Source organism: Chiloscyllium plagiosum, unplaced genomic scaffold, assembly GCF_037043375.1.
Source record: "Chiloscyllium plagiosum isolate Xiang-an unplaced genomic scaffold, Cpla_swu_hap1 HiC_scaffold_38, whole genome shotgun sequence".
Classification (NCBI taxonomy): Eukaryota; Metazoa; Chordata; class Chondrichthyes; order Orectolobiformes; family Hemiscylliidae; genus Chiloscyllium; species Chiloscyllium plagiosum.
The window spans coordinates 51,453,043-51,479,039 of NW_028270176.1; the positions used below are offsets into that span (position 1 = coordinate 51,453,043).

The following is a 25,997-nucleotide window of genomic DNA, read 5'->3' on the forward strand; positions in this document are numbered from 1 at the left end:
ACGTTGTCAGTGTACTTAAGGGATAAATTTGTCTCCTCAGGCTCCGAAACCTTTTAATACATTTCTTCGAGTAATTAGAGCAAAGTTGATGGTCATGCTGCCCATCATCTCTGTACCAGCTCGGAATGAGCAATGTTCGTACTATCCCATTTACTACCGTAATCTCCAGGTGACCCTACACATTGCGTCATCTGTGTCTGATTTTAATTCAGATCATCTTGTGGAGAAAGAAACAATCTTATAAACCTGCATAACCTGTGATTATGCAATACATGCATAAAATGCAATTCCCTACATCACATTTAAATTTGTCCTGATCTATTCACATTGTCGTTTGGCAGCCATCTATCAAATGTCATCTGAACCCTTGTTCTGTATTAGATTTAATTTCATCTGTCAGAAAGAGTGATCGTTGAATAATCGTGACTGAGAAATATTTCTGTACTCCCATAAAGTCTATACAGTCACCGACCCGATTCTTTTCTGTCTCCCAGCTAATATCACATTCATTCTGTCCTTGACGCATTAATCCATGGGTTTTAAAGAACAAAGTCATCGTACATTAAGCATTTGTCTTTCGGCTGAATTCAATAAACGTAAATTTTAATGCTTTAAACTGTATTGACGTATGTGTGAAATTTTATAGATATATTTATATAAAGCTGAAGATACAAAATTGCCTGATTAGATCAACAGGATGCATGTGCAGACAGATTTCCTGCATATTTTCAGGGCAAATATGCCCACTCAGAATCTGTTGGTTGGCGGCTATTCTCGTGGAGGAGAGATCAGTACAGTAACAACATCTTAATTGTGTTTTTGGTGAGGTGGTGGGGATTCTGGTGGTTACAGCATTGTGCATGGACAACACAGAAAAATCAGCTAGCCTGCAGTAAGCAAAAAAATCACCATCGACCCCCACAACAGAATTTGCTGGAGGAATTGGTGATGGCAGATGAGAACAAAAGACTGAGATGTCAACATTCAATCCAGTCCAGTTATTATTGTGAAATGAAGTTGCCAGACTGAAAAGGGTTAAATCGAACTGTTTGTTCAGTTGCTGTGACTGATTTCATTCTCCATGGATCTTCAAGGTTTCCCTGAAGGGTTTTTCTCTTCTTTTAGTAAGGGCTTCTTTCAATACTTTATCCAATTGTCGCAGCAGTTGCGTCACCTCCGACACAAACAGGTGCAGAGAGGAGGGAGGAGAGATCATCATCCGAGAATGGATTTGAATGTTAGAACGTCAGATCAGAATCTGAGAACATTTGACTGTAATGCCACAACAGCGTACAGGACATTGTCCGAGGGTCTTTTTTGGCTTTCCGCTACGTGGTCATCATTACCAGATCAGATATTTGGGGTACTGCTGATTATTCAGGTGGGTTATTATCCCATCCTCGCTATTGTTGGTGTTCCTGGTAAGTCTCTCTCTGTCTATGCGTATATTAATTTTATAAACCATGTTAAACTTCATTGCTATTTCTGTTATGTATATTTGGCAAAGATAGAAACTATTATTTTCAGTTTACATTGAGAACTCCATTCTGTACCAAAAAATATTAGATCGGTCACCACAACCCCACACCACCCCCATCCCCGCATACACACACACACACACACACACACACCACATCTGACAATAAAATTGTTCACAATCCCAAAGACCCGTTTTGCCCTGAATTCATTTATGTCTCGGTGTTCTCTCCTTCACCAAACCAATCCACGATCAGCTCCATCCACAGTTCCCATCTCGACGTCGGTGCTGTTACGAAATAAAATATTACCTATCACTTGTTAAAATGCACACTTTTACGATTCCAGCTCTGTTCTGAGCAATCTTCCAGTTCCAAATATTTCGTTCACAAATTTGTTCTTGCCTCTAACGTAATTTCACGATGGGAACTCGTCATTGGAGTAGTAACATCGCTGGAGATGTAATTCAGAGGCACAGGTTTTTACATTAAAAAACCTGGTTTAAACCCTACCACAGATGATCTGAAGGCTTAAATTCAAATTACAGGAATTGGAAATAAAAGTGAATTTCACAAATGCCAACTCGAACACCAACAGCATTTTGTCTATACGATTATCTATTTCACTGATGAACTTTGGTAAAGAAATGCAACATTATTACCTGGTATGGATTAAAAGTGACTTCAGACCCACAACAATGTGCTTGGCTCTAAACTGCCTTATGGAATGGTCTCACAGTAAAGAGCATTTAGTGAGGTCAACAAATGCTGCCTTTACCAGCAATGCAGATATCCCATTTAATAACAACGTTCACGGTTAAATAAAACGAAAAAAATGATACTGGAGATGGGAAATAAAAAAAATAACAAGAACGTGCCAGAGAAACTAAGCCGAGTTGGCATTTCGATTCGACTGATAAACCAACAGAACTGAACGCAGCTTGGAAATAATGTGCTTGATGTTGGAAATCATCAGAAATATAAACATAAACAAAGAAGAAACCATGGTCTCATTCGACGTAACGGCACTGTTCACCTCTATTGACAAAACCCTAGCCAGAGAAACAATAGCCAACCTACTGAACAGACATAACAGACAACAGGACGTTGAACCCATCAACAAAGACGGCATACTTAAACTACTAGACTTGTGCCTCACAACACACTTCACATTCAACAACCAGATATATGAACAAATCAACGGAACACCCATGGGCTCACCGATCTCGGGACTCATAGCAGAAGCAGTAATGCAAAGGTTAGAACAAACAGTCCTGCCACAAATTCGACCCAAACTCTGGGTCAGATACGAGGATGACACCTTTGTAATCATTACAACACGGAAATGGAGAAAACACAACGGATCATCAACTCCACACTCACAGGAATCCGATTCACGAGAGAAGAAGAAAAGGACAACCAACTCCCATTCCTAGACGTGATGGTACAGAGAACACCAAAAGGAGAATTCCCAACAAAGGTACACAGGAAAGCCACACACACAGACCAAGTCCTGAACTATGAAAGCAACCACCCCAACACACACAAACGAAGTTGCATCAAGACACTATTCAAAAGGGCCACAACACACTGCAGCACACCAGAACTGCAAAAAGAGGAAGAGGAACACCTATACAAGGTATTCGCCAAAAACGGATATCCTCGCAATTTCATCAACAGATGCCTAAGCGATAGATCACGGAACGAGGACCTGCCACAACCCAAAGGACTAGCCACACTACCATACATCAAGAACATCTCTGAATTGACAGCCAGACTACTGCGACCACAAGGACTCATAACAGCACACAAACCAACAGCCACAGTCAGACAACAACACACCAGATCGAAGGACCCGATACCCAACATGAGCAAAACTAATGTAGTGTACAAAATCCCATGCAAGGACTGCACAAAACACTATATAGGACAAACAGGAAGACAGCTAACGATTCGCATCCACGAACATCAACTAGCCAGGAAACGACACGACCAGCTATCCCTAGTAGCCACACACGCAGACGACAAGCAACATGAATTCGAATGGGACAACACTACCATTATAGGGCAAGCGAAACAAAGAACAGCCAGGGAATTCCTAGAAGCATGGCACTCATCCACAAACTCCATCAACAAACACATCGACCTGGACCCAATATACCGGCCACTACAGCGGAGAGCTGAAACTGACAACCGGAAGCGGCAGGGACAGGCCAATATAAATGCCGGAGGAAACATCACAGAAGCGCTTCACAGGCGGATCCCAAGCTCTGAGGATGTCATCTAGACAGGGGACGAAACGTTTTCAACAAAAACCTCCAGCTCGGCGAACAGAACCACAACAACGAGCACCCGAGCTACAAATCTTCACACAAACTTTGATCAGCTGAAATGGCAAAAAGTTACGAGATGAATCTTATTTATTTGTCTCCTCTTCCGATATTCCTGAACATCATGCTCATGTACAGTATGATATAGGGTACTGCTCCACATGAATAATACACATGAATAATCAGTGGTACATGAAATATGTTGGGAATGCATCAAAGTCCCTGTTTAAAATGAGTTATGTCCCTTTGCCTCTCTTCCCTGAGTGTGATTATACTGTTTAATCATTAATGGGATTCAGGGCCAGCATTTAATTTCATTTTACCGTTATCCTTGATAAGATTTTGATGAGTTGCCTTCCTGAATCACTGCAGTCAGTCATTTTTAAGTAGGCTGCGCGTGGCCAGTGTGGTTTCATTTCTTTGAAAGTTTAGAGTGATTGATATGACTGAGTGGCTGATTTGGCAATTTCAAAGGATACTTGAGAGTCAAGCACATTGCTGTGTGTCTGAAGACACATGTCAGCCCGGCCAGGTGAAGATGGTAGATTTCCTTCCCTGAAGGACATTAGAGTGCCAGGTCGGCCTTTTCTGACAATCAACAATGGTTTCGTCTGTTTATTTGAATTTTAATCCGTGATATTTTATTGAATTCAAATGCCACCGATTGTCATGGTGGGATTCGTGTCCAGGCTCTGGATCACTACGTGGCGCCTTGGATAATTGCCTGGAGATAATACTGTGAGGTAATCACCTCACCAGAATTTCCAAGCATCTCCAATGGCAATAGTTGTGTTGCTGTTGGTGTGAGTGCAAATGCGCGCAAGGCAAAATGACTGGGCAATAACATACCATCCTTCATACTTATTAGGTGAGAGGATGGGAAGTGCTCTTGGCTAGAAGAAGCTTTGTATCTTTGGTTATGAGCCACTAAGAGAATTCATGAAAAACAGCATGTAATTAGAACAGTAAATTTTATGCTCTCGCTGTTGCAAAATTGTTCAAGTATAATTGTGAAGAAACCTTTCTGTAGTTTAGAGTGATGTTGAGACAGCACTTTGGTCACTGTGTACAGATGTTATCTCCAGTACAAGGAATGATCGCCTTGCCACAGCGAGGCAGTAGGAAGACGTTTCACCACACTATTCCCAGGAATGATGGTACCATGATGAGTATGAAAGAAATGAGTATTTAATTTGCAACACTACAAAAGAATAAAAATGTTGATTGCATTAAAACTTGAGGGTTACGGACAAGCAATCATTATTTCAACAACAATACATTGATAGCTAGAAACTACATATTATCTCGCAATACGTTTTTTCACAGTTCAACAAATACCTGGATAGGAAATGTTTAGAAGGACATGGGCCAAATGCAGGGAAATGGGTTTAGATTTGATGGAATTTTTGGTCAGCATGGGCCAGGTTGTGCTGAAGTCCCACCCTCCGTGCTGGGAGACTCTAAGACTCTGTGGTAATTTACATACCTCCATGGAGTCCCTGTGTTGATTGAGAGAAAGTTCGAGGTTCTGAATGAACTCTCAATACCTCAGTATGCAGTTGGTGTGTGACTCTGCGCTGAAAGTCATCCTGTTCAGAAATCTATCAGCAGCTACAATGCCTTACTTTCGAAAGAGTTAGCCACTCCCAAAAAACTTTTGACTTCGACAGAGAATGCTAGCCTGTCTTCTCAGAATTGGAAGATGTCTACTTGTGACTTAGTGCAAACTATCCATTGCCCCTCCCCGCCATTAGCAAACCAAGTTCACATAACACAGATGTACTATTTGCAATTAAGCCAGGAGTAAAAACATGGATCAGTCTGTCTGTGCAGTCTCTGCTTCATTGGTTTCTCGTGTTGGAGCATCAATGACATCGTCCTATTTCTGTGCAAAATGTCTGGAGGGACCGAGTCATTTCCTCTGCTCATTTGTTCTGTCTCAAAAGGCTGAATGTCCTCCTACTGGTTCCAGCGAAGAGGGTGACATGTGGTTCCTGCTTACCTTGGTGATGTGCTGACTAGAATAATTGCCTTCCTGTGTAATATTAGACAAGCAGGGGGCTGGATGAACACAGCAAGACAGGCGGCTTCAGAAGGTGTAGAAGCCAACCTTTCAGGTATAACCATTCCTCACAAGTGAGATTGGGGGTCATGGAGTTGCAGATAAAGCGTGAAGGCTAGTGTAATTAAGATGGTGACTGGTCTATAAAAGTGGTGAGTCCAACCTGTTTGGTCGATGTGAGGGATGACTGTGGTTTGTAGATGGAAGGAATGCTCATTATCTGGAATGGAAGGGAGATATTATTTCAAATTGGAGATCTCAATGTGGAGTCCTCTGAGACGTTGGTTGCTCAGGCGGAAGATGAGGTGTTTTTCCTGATCTTTGCTGTCTGACTCACTGTGGCAATGAGGGGGGCCCAAGGATGTCCATGTCACCAATTCCTTTGATTATGCCATTCTCCCTAGCTACCGATCAAATCCAATTCATCCTTCCCCAACCCGGTTCTTCTTCAGCAACTGGGAAAATGCAATACCTATCAGTGCACCACTACTTCACCTCCATTAATATCGCCCAACAGTCGTTCAAGGTGAGACAGAGGTCCACCTGCGTCTCTTGCAACCGAGTTTAGTCTATCCCGTGCTCTCGATTTGGTCTTTTATACATCTGAGAGATCAAACTGAGGGTACATTTCACCGACTAGACCTTCCTGTCACGGTCCATTTTAATTCCTCTTCCCACCCCTGTTGCGATATGTCCATCCTTGGCTTCCTCCATTGTCACAACTAACCAAATCGCAAATTGGCGGAACAACACCATTTCTTTCGCCTGGGCAGTCTACAGCCCGAAGGACTCAACATTGAGTTCTCTAATTTCCAGTATCCACTATTCGAATAACGTGACTACCTCTCCAGTCCCCCTCCCTTACTTCCACTCATTTGATCAAGCCTTCTCTCAGCTCCCCATTGGAATCATTCCTCATATCAGCCAAACCTGTCGTACTCTCCAACTATTTCCCCCATTCCCAATTCACCACGCTGCTCCCAACTCCCACACATCCACTTCATCTGCATCACCCCCTACACACAGTCGGAGTCCTGAAGAAATGTTACATACAAAATGTTGACCTTCCCACCACCTGATGCTGTCCAGATTGCTGTGCTGTTCCAATCTCCTGCTTTTCTACTCTGGATTCCTACATTTAGCTTTCTTCTTTTAAATCGCTTCCTATGCAGTCGGCAGGAGAGTGGGATTAGATTGTTCCTCTTCTTACCCAATAGATTTGATGGGCCTAATGGCTTTCTCATATGTGAAACCAGCTTGAAATGCTTAATGAGCTCTTTCTTTGTTCATGTGGAACTGTGCAACTTTTTGCAGTGCTGTTACAGGAATGTTACCTGCACGTTAAACGCACAAGCTTGAATATTGTCCAGGTGTTGAAGCTTTAGCACCTGAGGGGATGACAAATTGATCTGAAAATTAAGTGATGTTCACTGAACATCCCCTCTTTTGACCATATGATGCAGGGAAAGACATTGATGATGCAGCTGATCATGCTTGTTCTGAGGAGGCTACCCTGAAGATCGCCCATAAAGATATTCATGGACTGAATTGATGTCCACCAGCTGCATTGTGTTCTGATTGGTGGAACCATGGGGTGTTTACAACTGATCCCGTTAAATTCAATTTTGTTCACGCACGTTGAAACCTTACTCAGTCAAATGTTATCGTCATATCAGCGTAAGTCATTCCTATTTTGTGTTCATACCTTTTATTTATGTGAGTAGGCCAAAGTTGATATGTGGGGGAGTTTTTCCTGCTGTTAGAGGCGAGTGACTGTTGAGGCCACTCCATCCCAGTCAGTTAGGGGAGCTACATCACTGATTCTTCTTGGGGACGTTTGTCAATCAATGTGGACATGTTGATGAGTTGAGGAATACAAGGAATTGGATATGAAAGAGAAATTGAGGCAGATCATCCCTGATCTTACAGAAGGGAACGACAGGCTTAGGGAGCTAAATAGCCTCCTGTTATTCCAGTATATCACAATCTCCGGTCGTTTTATGGCCTCTTTCATTTTGTGATTGCTTTTTAAAGCGGTTGAATGAACGGATCGTGTTGCTGTTCAACATGGTACCAATGCTGCATGATTTACTCTGTATCTAGTTTTGTAGATTCGAGAGGGTTTTATCCTTCTCCTGCACGTGTGTATCAGGCTCCAGGGTATGAGCAACATCATTTTGTTCAGGCGAAACCGGCATCCATGTTTAAATTAAATCTGCAACCCTACGTGAAAGTGAGGGCTGCAAATGCTGGAGATCAGTGTTCAAAAGTGTTCTTAGCCCCACCCAGACAGCCTCTCTGGATGATTCTTCAGTTACTTTTTCTCTGATTTCAGACATGCGACACCCCCTCTCCTCCATCCACCACTTTTGTCCTGCGTAAATCATCTGTACCCTGGCTCATTAAGCTACCAGTCCTGTCGCTTCCTCAAACATGTTTCTGTAATGGCTATCATGTTCCAATCTTACGTGGCTCTCCATGCTTGGAGTTCTTCAGCGTTAACTGCCAGCCTCATCTATCATTGACATTAATACAATTTAAGCAAATTCACATTTCTTCCAGTCTCGCACTTGCTTCCCTTCTGTTGACGAACTCACTCCACAACCCGCAAATTTATTTTAAACTCGTCATCGCAACACTAGCAATCTCACCGCCAAGAGATTCATCTCCCTTCAGTTCAGTTACATCCTGGCCCTCTTGAGCAGCTTACCTCTGCCACAGAAAAAAGTTTCAAGGATCTAAAAGTCTAAATCCATTCCCCTGCACCAATGTTTTTACGCAGATATTTATCTACTATATCATATTATTCTTTCCTTCACTGACAGTTGTCATGGAAATAGCCAGGGGATTACCACTGTCGAGACCCGAGCTTTTAACCTTTTTATCTACCTCTCCGTAATCAGCCTGCAGGACTTATCCCTATCTATGCCTATGTCATTTGCAAAAATGTACACAATGACCTCTGGCTGCTCACTTTCACCCTTTCCAACAGTCTGAAGTTGCTTGGAAATTTCCTGGACACTGGCACCTGGTAGTCAGCTCACCATGCTTGATTTCCGTTTCTGGCCACAGTCTATCGTGTCTACCCCTCTAACTATCAAGTCTATTATGACTGGGGCCATCGTTACCTTTGCCCGTACCCGCTGTGTCCCAGAGACAGGGGCATTGCCACCAAGCTAGCTAGTGCTGCTTCCCCTGAACAATCATTCCACACTGATGCACAAAACAGTATCCAAAATGGTATGCTTCTTTTCGAGAGGATTGGCTACTCTCTGCGTACTCCCTTTGCCTTCCTGGTCGTCATTCAGCTATTCTCTGTTTAGAACACGACAGGGAGCATGGAATGTCAGTTGAATTGAATTGCATTTATATCAATGCAAGAGAGCTGACAGGTAACACTGATGAATTCAGCGCCTGGATCGGTATATGGGATTGGAATATGATAGTCCTTACAGTAACATGGCTGAGGGAGAAACTCGGGTGTGACTACCTCACTAAGTCTTTTATCTATGAATTTCTTAGTTTCCCAGAATGATCCTGAATGCATCCAGCTCCAGCTCTCTAACACAGTCTCCCACGAATTGCAACGGGATTACCTCATTTCACATCAAGAACAATGGAAGTCACACTGAGCTCCCACATCCTGCCAGAAGAATATGCAATTGCTCGAAATGCCATCTGAACTGTTGGAAGACTAATGTAAATAGGCCTTTACCTGAGATTCCTTGTAGTTTTTGTTGAACAACAGCTTTCTGAATCATTTCAAGCTAAAGCCTTGCAATGGCACTATTCTATACCTTTCGACAATTAGTTTTGGTCAGGGAAAGAGGGATGTAATGATGTAATTTTCGGGCCATCAGCGTTCCGTGATGCCAGTACCATGACGACCTGGTCATCAGATGATTGCTTGTACTTGGAGGGTGTCTTCTGGTGGTCTTCGTTCTGGTAGAGATGACTGCGCCAATGCAAATCTTCATCACTACAACCAATCTGTGTTGTTGCAATCCTCTACCTGTCCTTTCTGTCTATTCGGACTGCATTTATGACCACCTTGAATCTTTCGATTGCATTCAACACTATGTAACACTCCAGAGGGAGCGTGCATGATGTTACAGCGAATACAAGGCTATTGGAAAAGGAATACCATGAAACATAGGTTCAGAAGTATGACCATCCACTCACTGGGTCTGCTTTTCTTTTCAATTAGATTATGTCTATTCTGAAAAAGCCCCATTCCACTTTCCTGAATTTTCCCTATAACCGTTTTTTAAAAATATCTGTCAGTCTCAGTTGTGATGATATCTAATGACTCAGCCTCAACAGCGTTCAGAATTTTCTACAATTGCTTCCCTCCCACTGAGTGAGACTTGGTTGCTCTTAAACATATATTTCATTGATAATACTGTGTGTGTAAATGTTGAACCTACATTAGATGATATCCTTTTCAATCACACCACGTATGTGCCAAGAGGGAAAATGAAAATTAAAAAAATGTTTCTGTGACTGTAATTTCCTCCCTTTCCTCCCAAATCATCCAAAGAAACAGCTCATCCAGACCTGCAGATTTGCCCACTCTTCATGCCACTTAAGGTTCCATAATCTTCCTCAGCTTCTGTATCAATCTGTTGAAGGTTCTCACTATCACTCTCCCGAATCCAGTTACAGATTCTCCAAAGTGAAGCTCGAAATATAGTATGTGTTAAATATATTCTACCGCTCAATGCATAGGTTACCTCCTTGGTCTCCAATAATTCCCATTCTTCCTCTTCATATCCACTGCTGCTTAATAAACCAATAAGATATTTTCAGAGTCATGCAAATATTACAGCTAATGTTTTATCACTCCTCTTTTAGCTTTCGATTTGCTTGCTTTAGTTTTGCCCGACACTTCCTACACTCTTCTCTTACGTCCATTGACCTGCTCACTGTATACCTGCTTTAAGATTACCTTTCCTTTTATATTCTAACTGTATATATGAAGACATCCAAGGTTTTCTGGAACTGTTTTCCAACATTTCATATTTGGCCTAACATGTTGGGCCGACTCTCATCAATTCCATTTTCATCATCTGCCCCCTCACAAAAACGTGCTCGACCCTGCCGCCACACCCTGTTTTTCTACAGTTTCGCCCAGAAATAACTGTATGTTGGCCAGATCCTGCCTAATTGTTAATAAAATCTGCCAGCCCAAATCGAAAAAAAAAATCAATTTTAGATCTTTCATTGTCTCTTCCATAACAAACTTAAATTGCATAATTTCGCTGTTACTGGTCGTATATGTTATGCCAATCCTGCCTTAAACAGCTGACTGCCTTCGTTCCCCACACAGAGACTCCAGCGTTTCACCGTCTCTTCTTGCATCTTCTACTTGTTAACATAATATACTCACAGGAATAAATTTAAAACTTTTTGTTCCACATTAAAACGCTATCACCGCCAAAAAAATTGGGAATTGAAATTTCTGAATATTGTTACCTAAATCAATGCCTATTATAGTTTTTATACGACACAGTTAATTGGTTATATATCTGCTCCTCTTTTTCCTTTACCTGGGGGTAGATAACATGTTCACAGCATTGTGTCTGCCATCGTTTTACTTCTAAGCTCTGACTACAAAACCTCATTTAAAGAGCCTTCCATGATATCGTCCCTATTTACTGAGGTAACTCACTCCATAATTTTAATCGAACTCCACCCTCTCCTGTCCTGCCTTTCTATACTGTGCCACAGCATATTGAGTTGCCAGCCCTGATTTCCGTCTAAAACATCTGTGACGGCAAAAATGTTACACTTCCACATGTCCACTCACTTTCTTACCACAGCTGTCTGTCCGATAATACTCCCAGCATTAAGGTAAAGGATATCCAGCCTGGAATATAACACATGGAATAAGAACATGGAGAACACATGGAGAATTTCGGTCATTCACAGTTTGGTATCAAAGAACACATAACAAAGAACAAAGATAATTTACAGCCCCGGAATAGGCACTTCAGCCCGCTAATCCTGAGCCGATCCAAATGCACTTTAAATCTATCTCCCAATTCCTAAGCATCTGTATCCCACTGCTACCAACCTACTCATGCAAGTGTCCAGACGCACCATAAATGAATACACCGTGCCTGCTTCTACGAGCTCTGCTGGCACCACGTTCCAGCCAACTTCCACCCTTTGTGTAAACTACTTTCCACATGTATTCCCCTTAAACTTTTCACCTCTCACATTGCACGATCGTTATTATATCCTTCAACCCGGGAAAAAAAAAGCTAGTTGTTTTCCACCCTGTCTAAATCCTTCATGAGTTTGTAGACCTCAATCAGACTCGCCACCATCTTCTTTGTTCTAATGAAAACAATTATAACATGTTCAACCTCTTTCCATAGCTTCCACCTTTCATAACAGGCAACATCATCGTAAATCTTCTCTCCACCCTCTCCAATGCGTTCACATCCTTTTGGTCGTGTAGCGACTAGAAACATTCACAGTATTAGAAATGAGGCTAAACCAGTCCTTTAAAGTTTTATCATGTCCTGCCAGCTCTTCTCCTCAATATCACGCCCAATGAACGCAACCTACCATATGTCTTCTTGACCACTCAATCCACCTGCGCAGACACCGTAAGGCACAATGTACCTGATCTCCCATATCTCTCTGCTCACCAACTTTATTCAAGGCTCTTCCGTCGACAGTATAGTTGGCTCGAGAATTAAACCTCCCAAAATGCAAAACCTCACACTTGCCTGGATTGAATTCCAACTGCCACTTATCTGCCCAACTCTCCAGTCTATCTCCATTCTCCTATATTTTTGGCAGCACCCTGTCCTTTATTCTCATCCATAAATCTTCGTGTCGTCTGCAAACTTCCTGATAAGACCATCAATGTCCTCTTCCATATCATTTAGGAATAACACAAACGCTAGAGGCCCCAACACTGATCCCTGTGGATCACCTTTGGTTATCTTTTTCCATTTCGATAAAATCCCTTCAACTACTAATCTCAGTCTCCTGTTGCTCAATCAGTTTTTTTTTATCCACCTCGCTGGAAATCCCCACGCACCATCTTACTTCACTTTCTCCACAGGTGTGCCATGGGTAAACTTATCAAACGCTTTCTAAAGTCCATGTTAATGATATATACAGCATTTCCTTCATCTATCAACATGGTCAATTCCTCAAAGAACTCTATTAATTTGGTAAGGCACGAGTTACCCTGCACAAAACCATGTTGCCTATCACGGATAAGTCTATTCCTTTCCAGATGTAACTAGACTTTAAACCGCAGTACCTTCTCCAGCAACTTTCCCACCACTGACGTCATGCTCACAGGTCTGCAGTTACCTGGAATATCCCTACTGCCCTTCTTCTACAGAAGGTACAACATTAGCAACCCTCCAGTCCTCTCGCACTTCACCTATATTTAAGGATGCTACAAAGATATCTGTCAGCGCCCCAGCTATTTCCTCTCTCTACTCACTCAGTAACCTGGGATAGATACCATCCGGTCCTGGGAATTTGTCCACTTTAATACATTTTAGACAACCCATCACATCTTCCCTTATATGTCGACGTGATCCAGAGCAAAATAACTTCTATCTCTAATCTCAGTATTCATCATCTCCCTCTCATCAGTATGCACTGATGCTAAATAATCATTGGGAATCTTACTTATTTTCTCAGGTTTGACATACAACCTTCCTTCCGAATCTTTTATTGTAACTATGCTTTCTCTCGTTACCATCTTACTTCTTATATATGAATAAAAGTCTTTGGGATTCAAATTCCAAATACACGAACCAAAACAGTGGGACAGAATGAATATTTGTTCAATTGTAATTTTTTTTAAAATGTGTTCATCAAAAGCAACTTTCCAAAATTGAACAATTACCTACAAATACGATGAGTTTCCGTAATTAATTTCCCTGCTCCGTGTGCAGAGGGGAGAACCGACAGTAATGGAGAAAGTGAGGACCACAGATGCTGACGTGTCAGATTCGAAAAGTGTGGCGCTGGAACAGTACAGTAGGTCAGGCAGCATTCGAGGAGCATGTGTGTCAACGTTCTGGGCATATTCCCTTCATCAGAAAGATATCAGTGCCTTTCCATTTTTTTACCATCCCATGATTCACAGAATATTGTGAACCATTGTTACTCAGGAAGGCAGAACTAAATGTAGAAGAGAAAGAAAAGCATTCAATCAGTTGGTTGGACAGTGCATTAGCGAGACAAATTTAGATCAAGCACAGAATGTTTGAAATATAATCACGAAGAGATATAAATCCCCTGGACCAAACAGCATATAACCTATGTTTTCACCGGAAGTGAAGGAAGCGATAGTTGTGCCTTTAGCGATGATCTTTGCCTCCGCACTTCCACTGGAGTATTTCCAGATGTTTGCAGAATGGCAAACGTTAATCCCTTGTTCAGGAAACGTAATAGAGACTACCCTGGAAATGACAGAACAGCCAGTCCTACGTCAGTGGTGGGCATTATATTGAAGAGTATTCTGAGGCATAGAATTTTTAATTATTTGGAAAACCATAGTTTACTTGCAGATAGTCAGCATTATTTTTTGTGGGGCGAGTCATGCCTCAAAACCTTTTTGTCTTCTTTGAGAATGTGACAAAACACGTTGATCATGGTAGAGCAGTTGCTGCAGTGTTCATGGATTTCAGCAACGCATTTGCTCAGCTTATCCATGATAGGCTTATTCAGAAAGTGAGGATGCATGGGATAAAGGGGAATCTAACTTTCTTGATGCAAAATTTGCTGGCCTATAGAATAAATAGTTTGGTTGGAGCTGGAGACGATTCAACCTTGAATTCGGTGAACTGTGATGTTCCATATGGACAGATATTAGGACCTCTGCTCTTCTGACTTTTATAAACGGCTTGGATGAGGAAGGAGAAAAGTGGATTAGTAAGTTTTCCAATGACACGAAGGTTGCATGTTGTGGAGCGCTTTTGGAGTTGCAAAGGGACATTTACAGATTGCAGAACTGATTGGTAAGTGGCAGATTGAATTCTGCTTCGAAAAGTGAGAAGTGCTTCACTTTGCAAGATCGAATTTGAATGCAGAAGAAAGGTTTAAAGGCAGTATTCTTGGCAATACGAAGGAACAGAGGATTCTTGTGGTCAACACCCATAACTCCCTCAAATATCGCCACACAAGTTGATAGGGTTATTAACAATGCGTGCAGTGTGCTAGTTTTCATTATCTGGTGAATTCAGTTGAAGAGCCAGGAGATTATGCTGCAACTCTGTCAACTTTTGGTGAGATCACACTTGAAATATTGTGTTCACTTATGGTCGTCTCATTATAGAAACGATTTCAAAGATTTAGAGAGTGCTCAGAGGAGAGTTACCAGAATACTGCTTGCAGTCGGCGGCATGTTTTACGAAGAAATTTGAGTAAGCTGTTTCTTTTCTGATTGGAGCAAAGAAGAATGGGAGGTGACTTAATAGAAATGCACAAATATTGAGCGGCATAGATAGAGTGGACATCCACAGAATATTTCCTATGCCTCAAATGGCTATCACGGGTGTGGTGGGTGCATAATTTTAAGGTGATTGGAAGGTGGTTGAGGAGAAATGTTCAAGATGTTCTTTACACAGAAAGTGGTGAGTGCACAGAATGCACTGATGGCAGTCGTAGTGATGTCAGATACGTGAGTGATACATAAGTGACTCTTGGATTGGCACATAGACGTTAGTAAAATGAAAGCTAATCTGAACTTAGAGTAGGATAAAAAGCGGGCACAGCAGCGAAGACCGAATGACCTGTACTGTACTGCAATGTTCTTTTTTCACTCATCTTGTGTTTATTATCCATTGGTGAATATGTGAGGTAGTGAGATGTGTGAAGTCGCGAAGCTCAGGAGGCATGTTCGGTCAAGACTTCTGGTTATGGTGCACTGATTGAAGATACATTTCTTGGCTGGATTTCCCCCCTGCCTGAGGTGCATTCGATGCAATTTAATGTGGAGGATTGCTTGAATTATTGGTTTGAAACAGCTTAGAAGCTGTCTGAACAGATTTAGGAGTAGGATAGTGTAACACTCAGTAAAGGGGCAATTGTACTTTCAGCAGCTCTTTAAATGAATTCATGTCTTTTGGAATACATTTTCAAACGGAGTTCATGATTGTAAGATGTTATGTTTCCTGACCTCAACAATAATCGGATGTTTGCTATGTTTAGCGAGTTGGGCACAAATAAGATATGAACAATAGTCAAGTCAACAAATACAAAAAAGAATCAATGAGCTAGAGTGGATTCTCAGTCCTAGAGCAAGTAGAATTGATATCTTTCATTTGTGACCCATTCCACGCGCTACGAGGCGAGGAGTAGGGAGAGACAGCAGTTGAACATGTGGCTACTGTGATGGCGCAGGAGAAAGAGATTCAGTAACCACGATATTTGAGGGTCACTCTTGGATCCGTGTGACCTCTCTAAAAGGGATTGTCTCCACCGATAGAGGAGATACCTATATCCTTGATCAAAATTTGCAAATGTAAACAAATTTAGCAGATGAATGGGAACTTGAATTGTCTTTCCAGTATGCATGTGCCTGAGAGTAGTGAGAGAGTATTGAGGTCATAAATAAGACATTAAAGTCGCAGGAGTGTAATGGCAGGCAGGAAGGTGGTGTGAAGTGCGTCTACTTCAATACCAGGAACAACAAGAAACAGATATGTAAACTTATGGCATTTGTTTCTATCTGTGTCATCGATGGCAAGGCCGTTTCGGAGACGTGTCTCAAGCAGGGACACGAATGATTTTTGCATGCTCTGGGATTTAGAAGTTTCACTAAGAACAGGAAGTTGGTAAAGTAGGGGGAGGTGTGGCATAATTTGTCAAGGACAGTATTACGATGGCAGGCGGACGTTTAATGAGGACACGTCGACAGACGTAGTGCGGAATGAAGTTAGAAATAAAAAAGGAGAGGTGACCCTAATGGTAGTTTTCGATAGGCCTCCGAAAATTTCCATGATGGAGAGGAAACGATTGCAATCACGATTCTGGACAGGAGTGAGAGCGACAGGTTATTCACTGAGGGAAACTTTAACTTCATATAATGAGTGGAAAAGCTCTAGCTCGACAACTTTACACCTGTCAGTTGTCCAAAGATGCGCAGAAGGGTTTCTTGATTCCTGATGAAGGGCTTTTGCCCGAAACGTCGATTTTGCCTGTCTTCGGATGCTGCCTGAATTGCTGTGCTCTTTCCAGCACCACTGATCCAGAATCTGGTTTCCAGCATCTGCAGTCATTGTTTTTACCTCAGTATGTCGACAGGCCTACAAGAATGGTTTTGGTTTTGGGGAAAAAGACAAAACCGGCCAGCTGGGAGTTTTTTTAGGTAGACTTAGGGGAGCACTTTGGTGACAGTCAGTACAATTCAGTTACGTTTATTTTAGCGATGGAAAGTGACATGTATATACCGCAGGACAAGAATTATAACTGGGGAAAAGGCAATTATGGCACGACCTGGCAAGAATAGGATGCAAGAAATTGGGAAATAAACTGCAGGAGGTATGCACAATGGAAATGTGGAGCTTGTTCAAGGAACAGCTACTGCGTGTCTTTCATAATTATGTTCCTGTCATCCATGGAGGAAGTGTTCGAGCGAGGCAACCATGGTTTACTAAACAATGTACAAATAGACGTTAAGATACAGTTAGGGTGCTTGAAACGTGCAAGTTAGCCACGAGGAAAATAAAGATCGAGCTGAGAAGTAGCTGGAGAAGACTTTGGCTGGCAGCATCAAGGAAAACCCGAAAGCTTTCTGTAAGTATATCAGGAATAAATCAATGACGATGATAAGATTAATTCCAGTCAAAGACAGTAGTGGGAAGTTGTGCGTAGCGACGGAATAGATAGGGGAGGCAATAGGTTTTCTCTTCGTCAGTAATTACACAGGAAAAATAAAATGTTATCAATGCAAATACCGAAGCACGTGCGTTTAGAGCAGCCGGGTTTCAGGTTCATAAGGAGAAGTTTTTAGTAAGTCTGACAAGTCCGAAAATAGTTAAGTCCCTTGCGCCTGTTGGAACATATCCAAGAATTCACTGGAGAGTTTGGGAGGAAATTGCAGAGTCATTGGCTTTTATCGTTATGTCGTCATTGTCTGCAGGAATACTGCCAGAAGACTGTTATGGACTGGGCCAGAGCACGCAAAACATTCTTAAGCAGGGAGCCTAGATCATAACTTAGCTATTTGTGTCGATAAGTGTACAGTGAAAATTAGCCGGGGTATATTAGCAAGATTGACTACAAGCTTTTAAAACAGGCAGAACATTCATAAAATTATGGAATGAATCACACAAAAAAACAGAATATAGAATACCCACGGAACTCAATCTATCCGAACAAAACTTAATTTTACTGTTCCAGAAATGTACAATAAAACCCAATAAATAAACCCAATATACAGATTAAAAATGAAATTCAGACTTGGTCGATATTAAAAGGGCAGAAGGTAGAGAGAACGTCTAGTCCTGACTGATTAATTTAGCAGCCTTTATTCACACACAGCTACACTGACTAAAACAAGAATTCCACTTTCAGGACTGACCACAAGCGTTTAATTGCACAGGATACTTCTAAAACATAATAGCTTCGGCCTGAAGATGCGTTATGTTATGTATTAAGAAAAGGAATCCCAATACCCTTTTCGTCTCTGTGTCACTTCAGCCGATTTGGAGCCTGGACTGTTTCACAACCCTCTGAAAAATAAAACCAAGGACGTAGTATCCTTGAAAAAAGAACAGCTTTGTGACACTCCAACTGTTAAAAGCAAAGAATCATCAATATCCAAAGTTGGCTTCATTTTTAAAACCCCTCAAAAAAGTCAGCATTCTAAAAAACGCATTGACTATACACATGCAAACATGCACAGCCACATTCAATTTCAGGCCGTGGCACACTGACCAAAAGAACACCTCTTTATCTCAATCGAGTCTCAATATCGTATCGGCAATCACATTTTCGCGACTGCCACGTGCACAATTGTCAAATTGCATGGCTGTCACTACACGCTCAATTAAATTGTCTGGAGATTTTGTTCTTAAATTTCTCCACAAATGTCAATGCGTTATGATCAGTGCATATGACTTCCTCAGATGACTTGCTGGTAATATAGACACTGGAATGTTCTAATGTTAACAAGCTCAAAGTCCGTTACTCCACTGTTGAATATTTCTGTTGATGAACTTACATCTTCTCTGAACGGTCTCTATTTCTATCGTTTTCCTGCTGCAGGAGCACCGAACCAACACCCACATCACTGGCATTATAGCCGGCTTGCAAAGCTTCATGTAAATAGGTGCGGCTAATAGCGGGCAATGTTAACATTGTTTTTAGGTTTCCAAATGCCTTTTGACAGTTCGCTGTCCACTGGAACTTCTTGCCCATTTTTAATAATTCAATGAGTAGACCAGTCATACCACTCAATTTCGGCACGAACTTTCGGTAAAATCCATTCAATCCCAGGAACTATTGCAGCGCTCTTTTCGTCGACAATGTGAGGCATTCCCCAATTACTTTCGTTTTCACACCCCGTCCTATCATTTTCCCATGTCCAATAACTGGTCCAGAATGTGACTTATGGTTTGGGGAGATCCCTTGAAGCTAGATTCATCCGCTGCCTTCTGAAGTCTATCGATCGTGTCTGACAGATGTTATTAATGTTCCTTCTATGAGTAACTAAAAATAATCATGTCATCAATATACCCTACACATTTTGGTAATCCAGCAATGACATAATTAGTTAATCAGTGAAATGCAGCTGGAGCATTTTTCATACGAAATGGCATGACTCTGTATTGATATAGATTCGTACAGTTCATTTTGCCAGACAAAAGGCGCAATTGCTTTTACTCTTTCTGGTAAAGTTACCTGCCAGTAGCCTCTGAACAAGTGCAACTAGGAAATTTAAGTTGATTGTCCTACCTTTTCGACACTGTCCTCCAAACGCAGAATTGAATATTCATCAGTATTTGTAATGGTATTGACTTGGCGATTCCCCACACATAACCATTGGGTAAAAGCTGACTTTGTCAGCATGACAATCGATGAGCTCCAGTTACTGCAATTGACTTGAATTATGCCATTTTGGAGCATGCATTCTATCGCCTTCTAAGTTTGTGCCAACATTGGAGAGTTATGCCTCGAAGGATGTTGCTTAATGGGAATAGCATCTCCTATGTCCACATCATGCACAACTTGATTTGTATTTCTTGGTTTATTTCCGCATACGTCCCCATGTGATAGTAATAACTTTTTCAGGACACTTCAATTTTTGTGTGGAAATAAACACAATAATTTATACCAATCGCTGACAAGTTCCTTATTGTTCAATTTGATTTCAGGAATGTCCATTTCAGAATCCTCTGAACTTGGTTCTTTCCTCTGGATTATAATCATTATCACCTTCTCGTCTTGTTTTCCTTCCCTGTCAAAATACATTTTGAGCATATTCACATGACACACACTGAGATTTCTTCCTGTCTGGAGTCGTTATCAAGTAGTTTAATTCACTCAATTTCCTCTCGAATTGTTAAGGCCTACGAAGCTTTGTTTTAAAAGGTTCACCCATTACTGGAAGTAACACCAATTCCTTATCCACAATGGCTATAATGCATTTTTTTTATTTCTTGTACTCTCTGTGTTTCATTGCCTGCAGCAATAATTCTAAATGCTTTCTTCTGCACACCCCAGCTACATTTTGTCGTTCTCTAAAACAGTTCAAATCTGCGATCTCTGAATTCTGACTTATTAATTTCTCTTCAATCAATTTTAACTGTCCTCTTGCTTCATGCTAAAGAACATAATTGACACGGATTGAATTTATACGATCATTTGGTGCTCTCTGATCGCGAAAAATCACAAACGGATCTCCCTTACCCCCATCACCTGGATAGGCGTAACCATAAGCCCTCACCATGGTCTCTATTGTTTGATGCCACCTTTCAAGCATTTCCTACGATTCTGGATGATATGCAACAGATTTGATTTTTTTATTCCGAAACTATCCGTAGTCATCTTGAATAGTTTGGTTGTGAAGTTTGACCTTTGATCTAACTGTATCTCTATTGGTAATACCTATCGCGTTTTAAAAAAAAAGAATAGTTCTTCTCCAACCCTTTTAGCTGTGATATTGTGTATTGGGACTGCCTCGGGAAATCAAGTCGACACATCCATTATTGTTAATAAATAAATATTAGGATTTTTGTTTTCTATGTAGTAGGTGTCCTACGCATCCTCTTGTCAAAGGTTCCTCCCATGTTGAGAGAGTTATTAAAGTTGCAGGTTATATTACTAACTTTGGTTTTCCGATTAGTTGAGACGTATGACACGTCTGGAAAAATTCAACTGCATCCTCGTGTAGTCAAGACCAGGAAATATGTCCTGTATTTTCTTCTGTGTTTTTCCTATTCCAAAATGACTTGCAAGGGGTAGCTCAAACACCACTCGCAGAGTCTACTTGCACACTGGGAAGAAAATTTGATGTACTTCTGCTCATTTTTTATGTCCTTGAATTGTGATGGTGTCATTTCCCCATTAAAACATCATTCTCCTTATATGTATTCGCCTTCTGATATAACTGCTTTAATTTCTCATCTTTCTGCTGTAACCAAATACGCTAAGCAGAGCTAACGATACTTGCATTTTTTTTCATTTGGCTCGTGCTCTGTCGCACTTACCTGAACAAAAGTTTTTTTTTTATATATAAGGCTACTTCAGCTTCCTTATCTGTGCCTTTTGATGTTTCGTGTTTCAGCTTGTGATTCTGAGAACGAGATTAGATATGGTCTGGGTAGATTCGTAGAAAAACATGCTGCAGTGCATCAGTTGCCTGCATCGCCAATGATTTTTCAGCTAAAGTAGACAGCACGCCTCCAGGTGAATCAGCTGCCTCACTTGCCAGGACACATTCTATTCCTGGAGCTGAGGGTTTGTCCTGTATTTCTGCCACAGATTCCCAGCCCTATTCTGTGCACTCTCGCCACACTTTACATAATTGAGTGCTTTTCGTCTCACCATAACTTATCGTTAGCAGTACTTTTTTTCCGGCAATAGTACTTCAGGAGTGCACATCTACTTATTCTTCAGCATCAAAGACTAAGAGATCCTGTGTCCCTTTATTTTGTAATTTCCTCACTTGCCAATCCTGGCCTATGTGAATAAACTTTACACTTGCATTCATATTTTTAAGCAGATCTACACTTCCTCCTAAATCAAAATCTGATGTTGCTTTCTAGCTTCCAATGAGCTTTTTGATACCATGTCAACAAAACTTCCAAGCTTGTCATGTTTCCTACATCTGGCTTTCTTCTAGCACATCAAAGATGGGATGTCACGTGGCCCACTTTATTTCAATGAAAACGACAGAGCTTTCAACCTGCTTTGTTCGCTACAAGTGTTTCCTTTTTACACTGTATCACGTTCTCTTTGTGATCTTCACTGAGATCTACATCCCCCTTTCCACATCAGGACATGTCTTTGCCCCACTTTCTATCCTTCATGGACTGAAATTTGATCTGGAAACCAAACTGTGTCTTATGGACCTGCTCATAATCATCAGCGATTTCAGCTGCTAACTTTTTAACTCACTGTTTTTCCAAATGAATTTGTGCTCCTTCATTCGTTGAATTTTTGAATGCCTTCAAACTAATAGCTTGATAATTCTCCCATCTTTGAGAATGACCATGTTGATTTCAGTTCTGTCATATTTAAATTCCAGAACATTTTTTAAAGTTGCATTCTCAAGTGAACTCTGAAAATAGGTACCATGTCGGTTCAAGATCACTTCAGAGTATAACTTTAAAAATCAGTTCTGGGATTTGCAAAAGAAAGAATTGAATAAAAAAAATGGTCATTATAAAAAATGAACGATTTAACAAATAAGCCAGTTTTATTTTTCAATATATAATTTCAGTTGTATCACCCTGTGAACTTTTGCTCTAAATTCTCTGTCTTACGATCTTATGCTCCACAGCAACCACCTGATGAAAGAGCAGCGCTCAGGAAGCTAGTGCTTCTAAATAAACCAGTTGGACTATAACCTGGTATTGTTTGATTTGTAACTTTATGCATCTCAGTCCAACACAGGCAACTCCAAATAATGTCTAAAATGATTACCTTTCCAAGGGCGTCGTGGGTTTGCTCTATTTATAATGCTCTTATCCAGCAATCGAAATGATTTTGATCATTTCAATCACAATACAGGTTTGAATCGGGACCCTCCTCAGATTCCTGAAACGTTGTCGATAGACTTCTGTTACAAGCTCATATGCACGTAAGATTTTTTTCAATTCTTCGTACTCCCCACATACGTCCTGTGATAGTGATGGGAAGACCTCGCTATCCCTACCTAGAAGTTATGTTTTGATCAACGAAACCCACAGGTCCACTGTCCACTGTCCACTCTATTTTTCAAATGAGATCAGAAAGGCTTCAACATCCTTCTCATCAAATTTAGGAAATACTTGAACAACCTAAACAGTTTCTTACTCGGTTGTGAACACCAGTGGCTTATTCATCCTCACTGTCTTTCTCACGAAGCCTACTTTCAACCTTCATCTTAGTCTTTTTTATATTTACTTCCGAATTTAAGTGTGAATTCATAAAGTTGCAACACTCTCTCCTTTTCAATATTTTCTGCTGCTGGTCTCTTTCCCGTCTGTTCTGCTTTTAATCGAATCTCAAACTGTTTCAATGTTGTCGCCAATTCCGTCCCTATTGCCTTGAACTCAAACAGCTTCACTTGCAATTGAATTGTTGCCATCTTTAAAATTTTTGATGGATTTTCCAGCGGGTTTAAATCCTAAGCTACTGCTGTGCTTTTCCCTCCTTTCTTCACAGAAGGAGGCAGCTCCAACCCCATCATGTCTGCTAATTCCAGTGTCTGGCCTAAACAACGTTTTATTAGACTACCAAGTTCACCACTTTCACGTCCAAAACTCTTTTGCGATTCAAAGAGCCTCTGATGTCCCAAGCTTCCTCTACCCAATCAAAGCAACTCACAGAATAAAAATACTAGCACCTACCATGCTGTTTACATCCCGCCCCCAGTCTGTTATGGACTAGGCCAAACCATTCAAAACAGTGTTAAGCAGGTAGCCCTGACTGCAACCTTCCTATTTGTTTAGGCAAGTTTACAGTGAAGATTACAAAGAAATAGTTAGCTAGGGTGACTACCAGATTTTAGAACATGCAAAAAATTATTCATAAAATTATGGTATCAAACGTAAAGAACAGAACATTGAATACCCACAGAAGTTAGTCTTTTCAAACAAACATAATTATACTGTTACAAAAATATACAACAATTCCAATAATCAATCCACTTCAACACAGAGAAATAACTCAATAGAAGCTTACAGATCGAGATTTGAATAGCAGTCGGAGAATGAGAAGGCCCAGTCCCAAATAACTGACGTCATCACACCACGACTGAACTGACCAAAACAAGAAATCAGCTTTCAGGACTGACTCGTTTCATTTCGTTAACAGATTCGTTCTAAAACATTAAAGATTTGGTCTGAAAACCCATTTGGTTACATAGAAATGTCCCCTAATATCCTTTTCATATGTGTACAACTTCAGTCAATTCGTAGCCTGGACTGTTTCCGGAACCCACTGAAAGAAAAATCAAGGAAACAATATCCTTGAGAAAAGGAATAGGTTTTGTTTTGCAAACAAAAGGATAAATTTTGTGACGACTGGAGAATAGCAAATGTATCCTTGATTAAAAAGTGAAGTAGAGGCAATCTTGGTAGTTGGTAGAGTCTTACTTGTGTTGTGGGCAAAATTTTGGAAAGGTTATTTTTCAAAGATGGGACTTATGTTCACCTGGATGGAAACAATTTGATTATAGTGCTCTTATCCTGCAATCAACAAGTTCAAATATGTCACACAAAAGTATTCATTTTTTTTCAGAAGGTAACCAAACAGATAGATGAGTGTAAAGCAGTTGAGGTGATTTAGATTGTTTGCAGTGTGAAAACAGGCCCTTCGGCCCAACAAGTCCACACCGACCTTCAGGAAGAGCAACCCACCCAGAGCCATTCTCTTACATTACCCCTTGGCCTAACACTACGGGCAATTTAGCATGGCCAATTCACCTAACCGGCACATTCTTGGACTGTGGGAGGAAACCAGAGCACTCGTATGAAATCCACGCAGATACGGGGAGGATGTGCAAACTCCACACAGACAGTTGCCTGAGGCAGGAATTGAACACACGTACTCTGATGTTGTGAGGCAGCAGTGCTAACCACTGTGCCACTGTGCCACCAAGCTGGTGGATATGTATTTTAGGAAAAAACTCGTTTGAAGTGGACTCCCCCACGGTAGGCTATTGCACAAAATACAGAAGAATGGGATTCTGGTAATTCAGCGCTTTAAATCAGTAATTGGCTAGCCGTAAAACGACAGAGAGTTGTCGTTCATGACGAATGTTCAACCTGGGGAACGGGCTGTGGTGGTGTCCCGTCAATGACCTGTTTTGCGGCCACTTCTGCCTGTCATTTTCATAAATGATCTGGATGACGACATGGAAGGAGGGGTTAGTAGAATTGCAAATGACACTAAAGTCCGTGGAGTTGCGAACAGTGAAGGACATGAAAGCATTGGAAAGGGTACAGAGGAGATTTACCAGGACGTTGCCTGGTATGGAGGGACGGTTTTATGAGGAAAGTCCGAGGGACTTGTCGCTGTGTTCGTTCGAGGGAAGACGGTTATGAGGTGGCTTAATAGAGACATACAAGATGATCAGACAATTAATTGGGATGGACAGTATGAATTTTTATCCACGGACAATGATGTTACACATGAGGGGACATAGCTTTCACGGGTTCGAAGGGGCTGTACTGTGCTGAAACGTTCTATTTTCTATGTTTATTCATCTGTTCAATAATTAGATCATCTCTGAAAACAATTAGGTCGATTCTACATTGATGGAACTAAAACATTTTATGAAAAAAACTGAACAGTTTCCATTTATTTTATATTGTGTAAAGAAATGTTATCAACAAAATGGTTATTGCCATTGCATTTTCAATGACAAGATTCAAATGAATACATTGTCGCACAAGCATGGTAATGTTGTTGGTCTTTAAATGATTTGACATT

General features: G+C 41.1%; 1 protein-coding gene across 1 annotated transcript in view; it reads left to right on the forward strand.

Annotated features, from left to right (window-relative positions):
• The first annotated feature begins 1,225 nt into the window (after positions 1–1,225).
• Positions 1,226–25,997, forward strand: part of LOC148139505 (putative G protein-coupled receptor 139) — an 86,651-nt gene continuing 61,879 nt past the window's right edge. The window contains exon 1 of the mRNA XM_087980955.1: positions 1,226–1,421. Coding sequence (XP_087837081.1) covers positions 1,226–1,421 — 196 coding nt within the window. The remainder of the gene's footprint in view (positions 1,422–25,997) is intronic.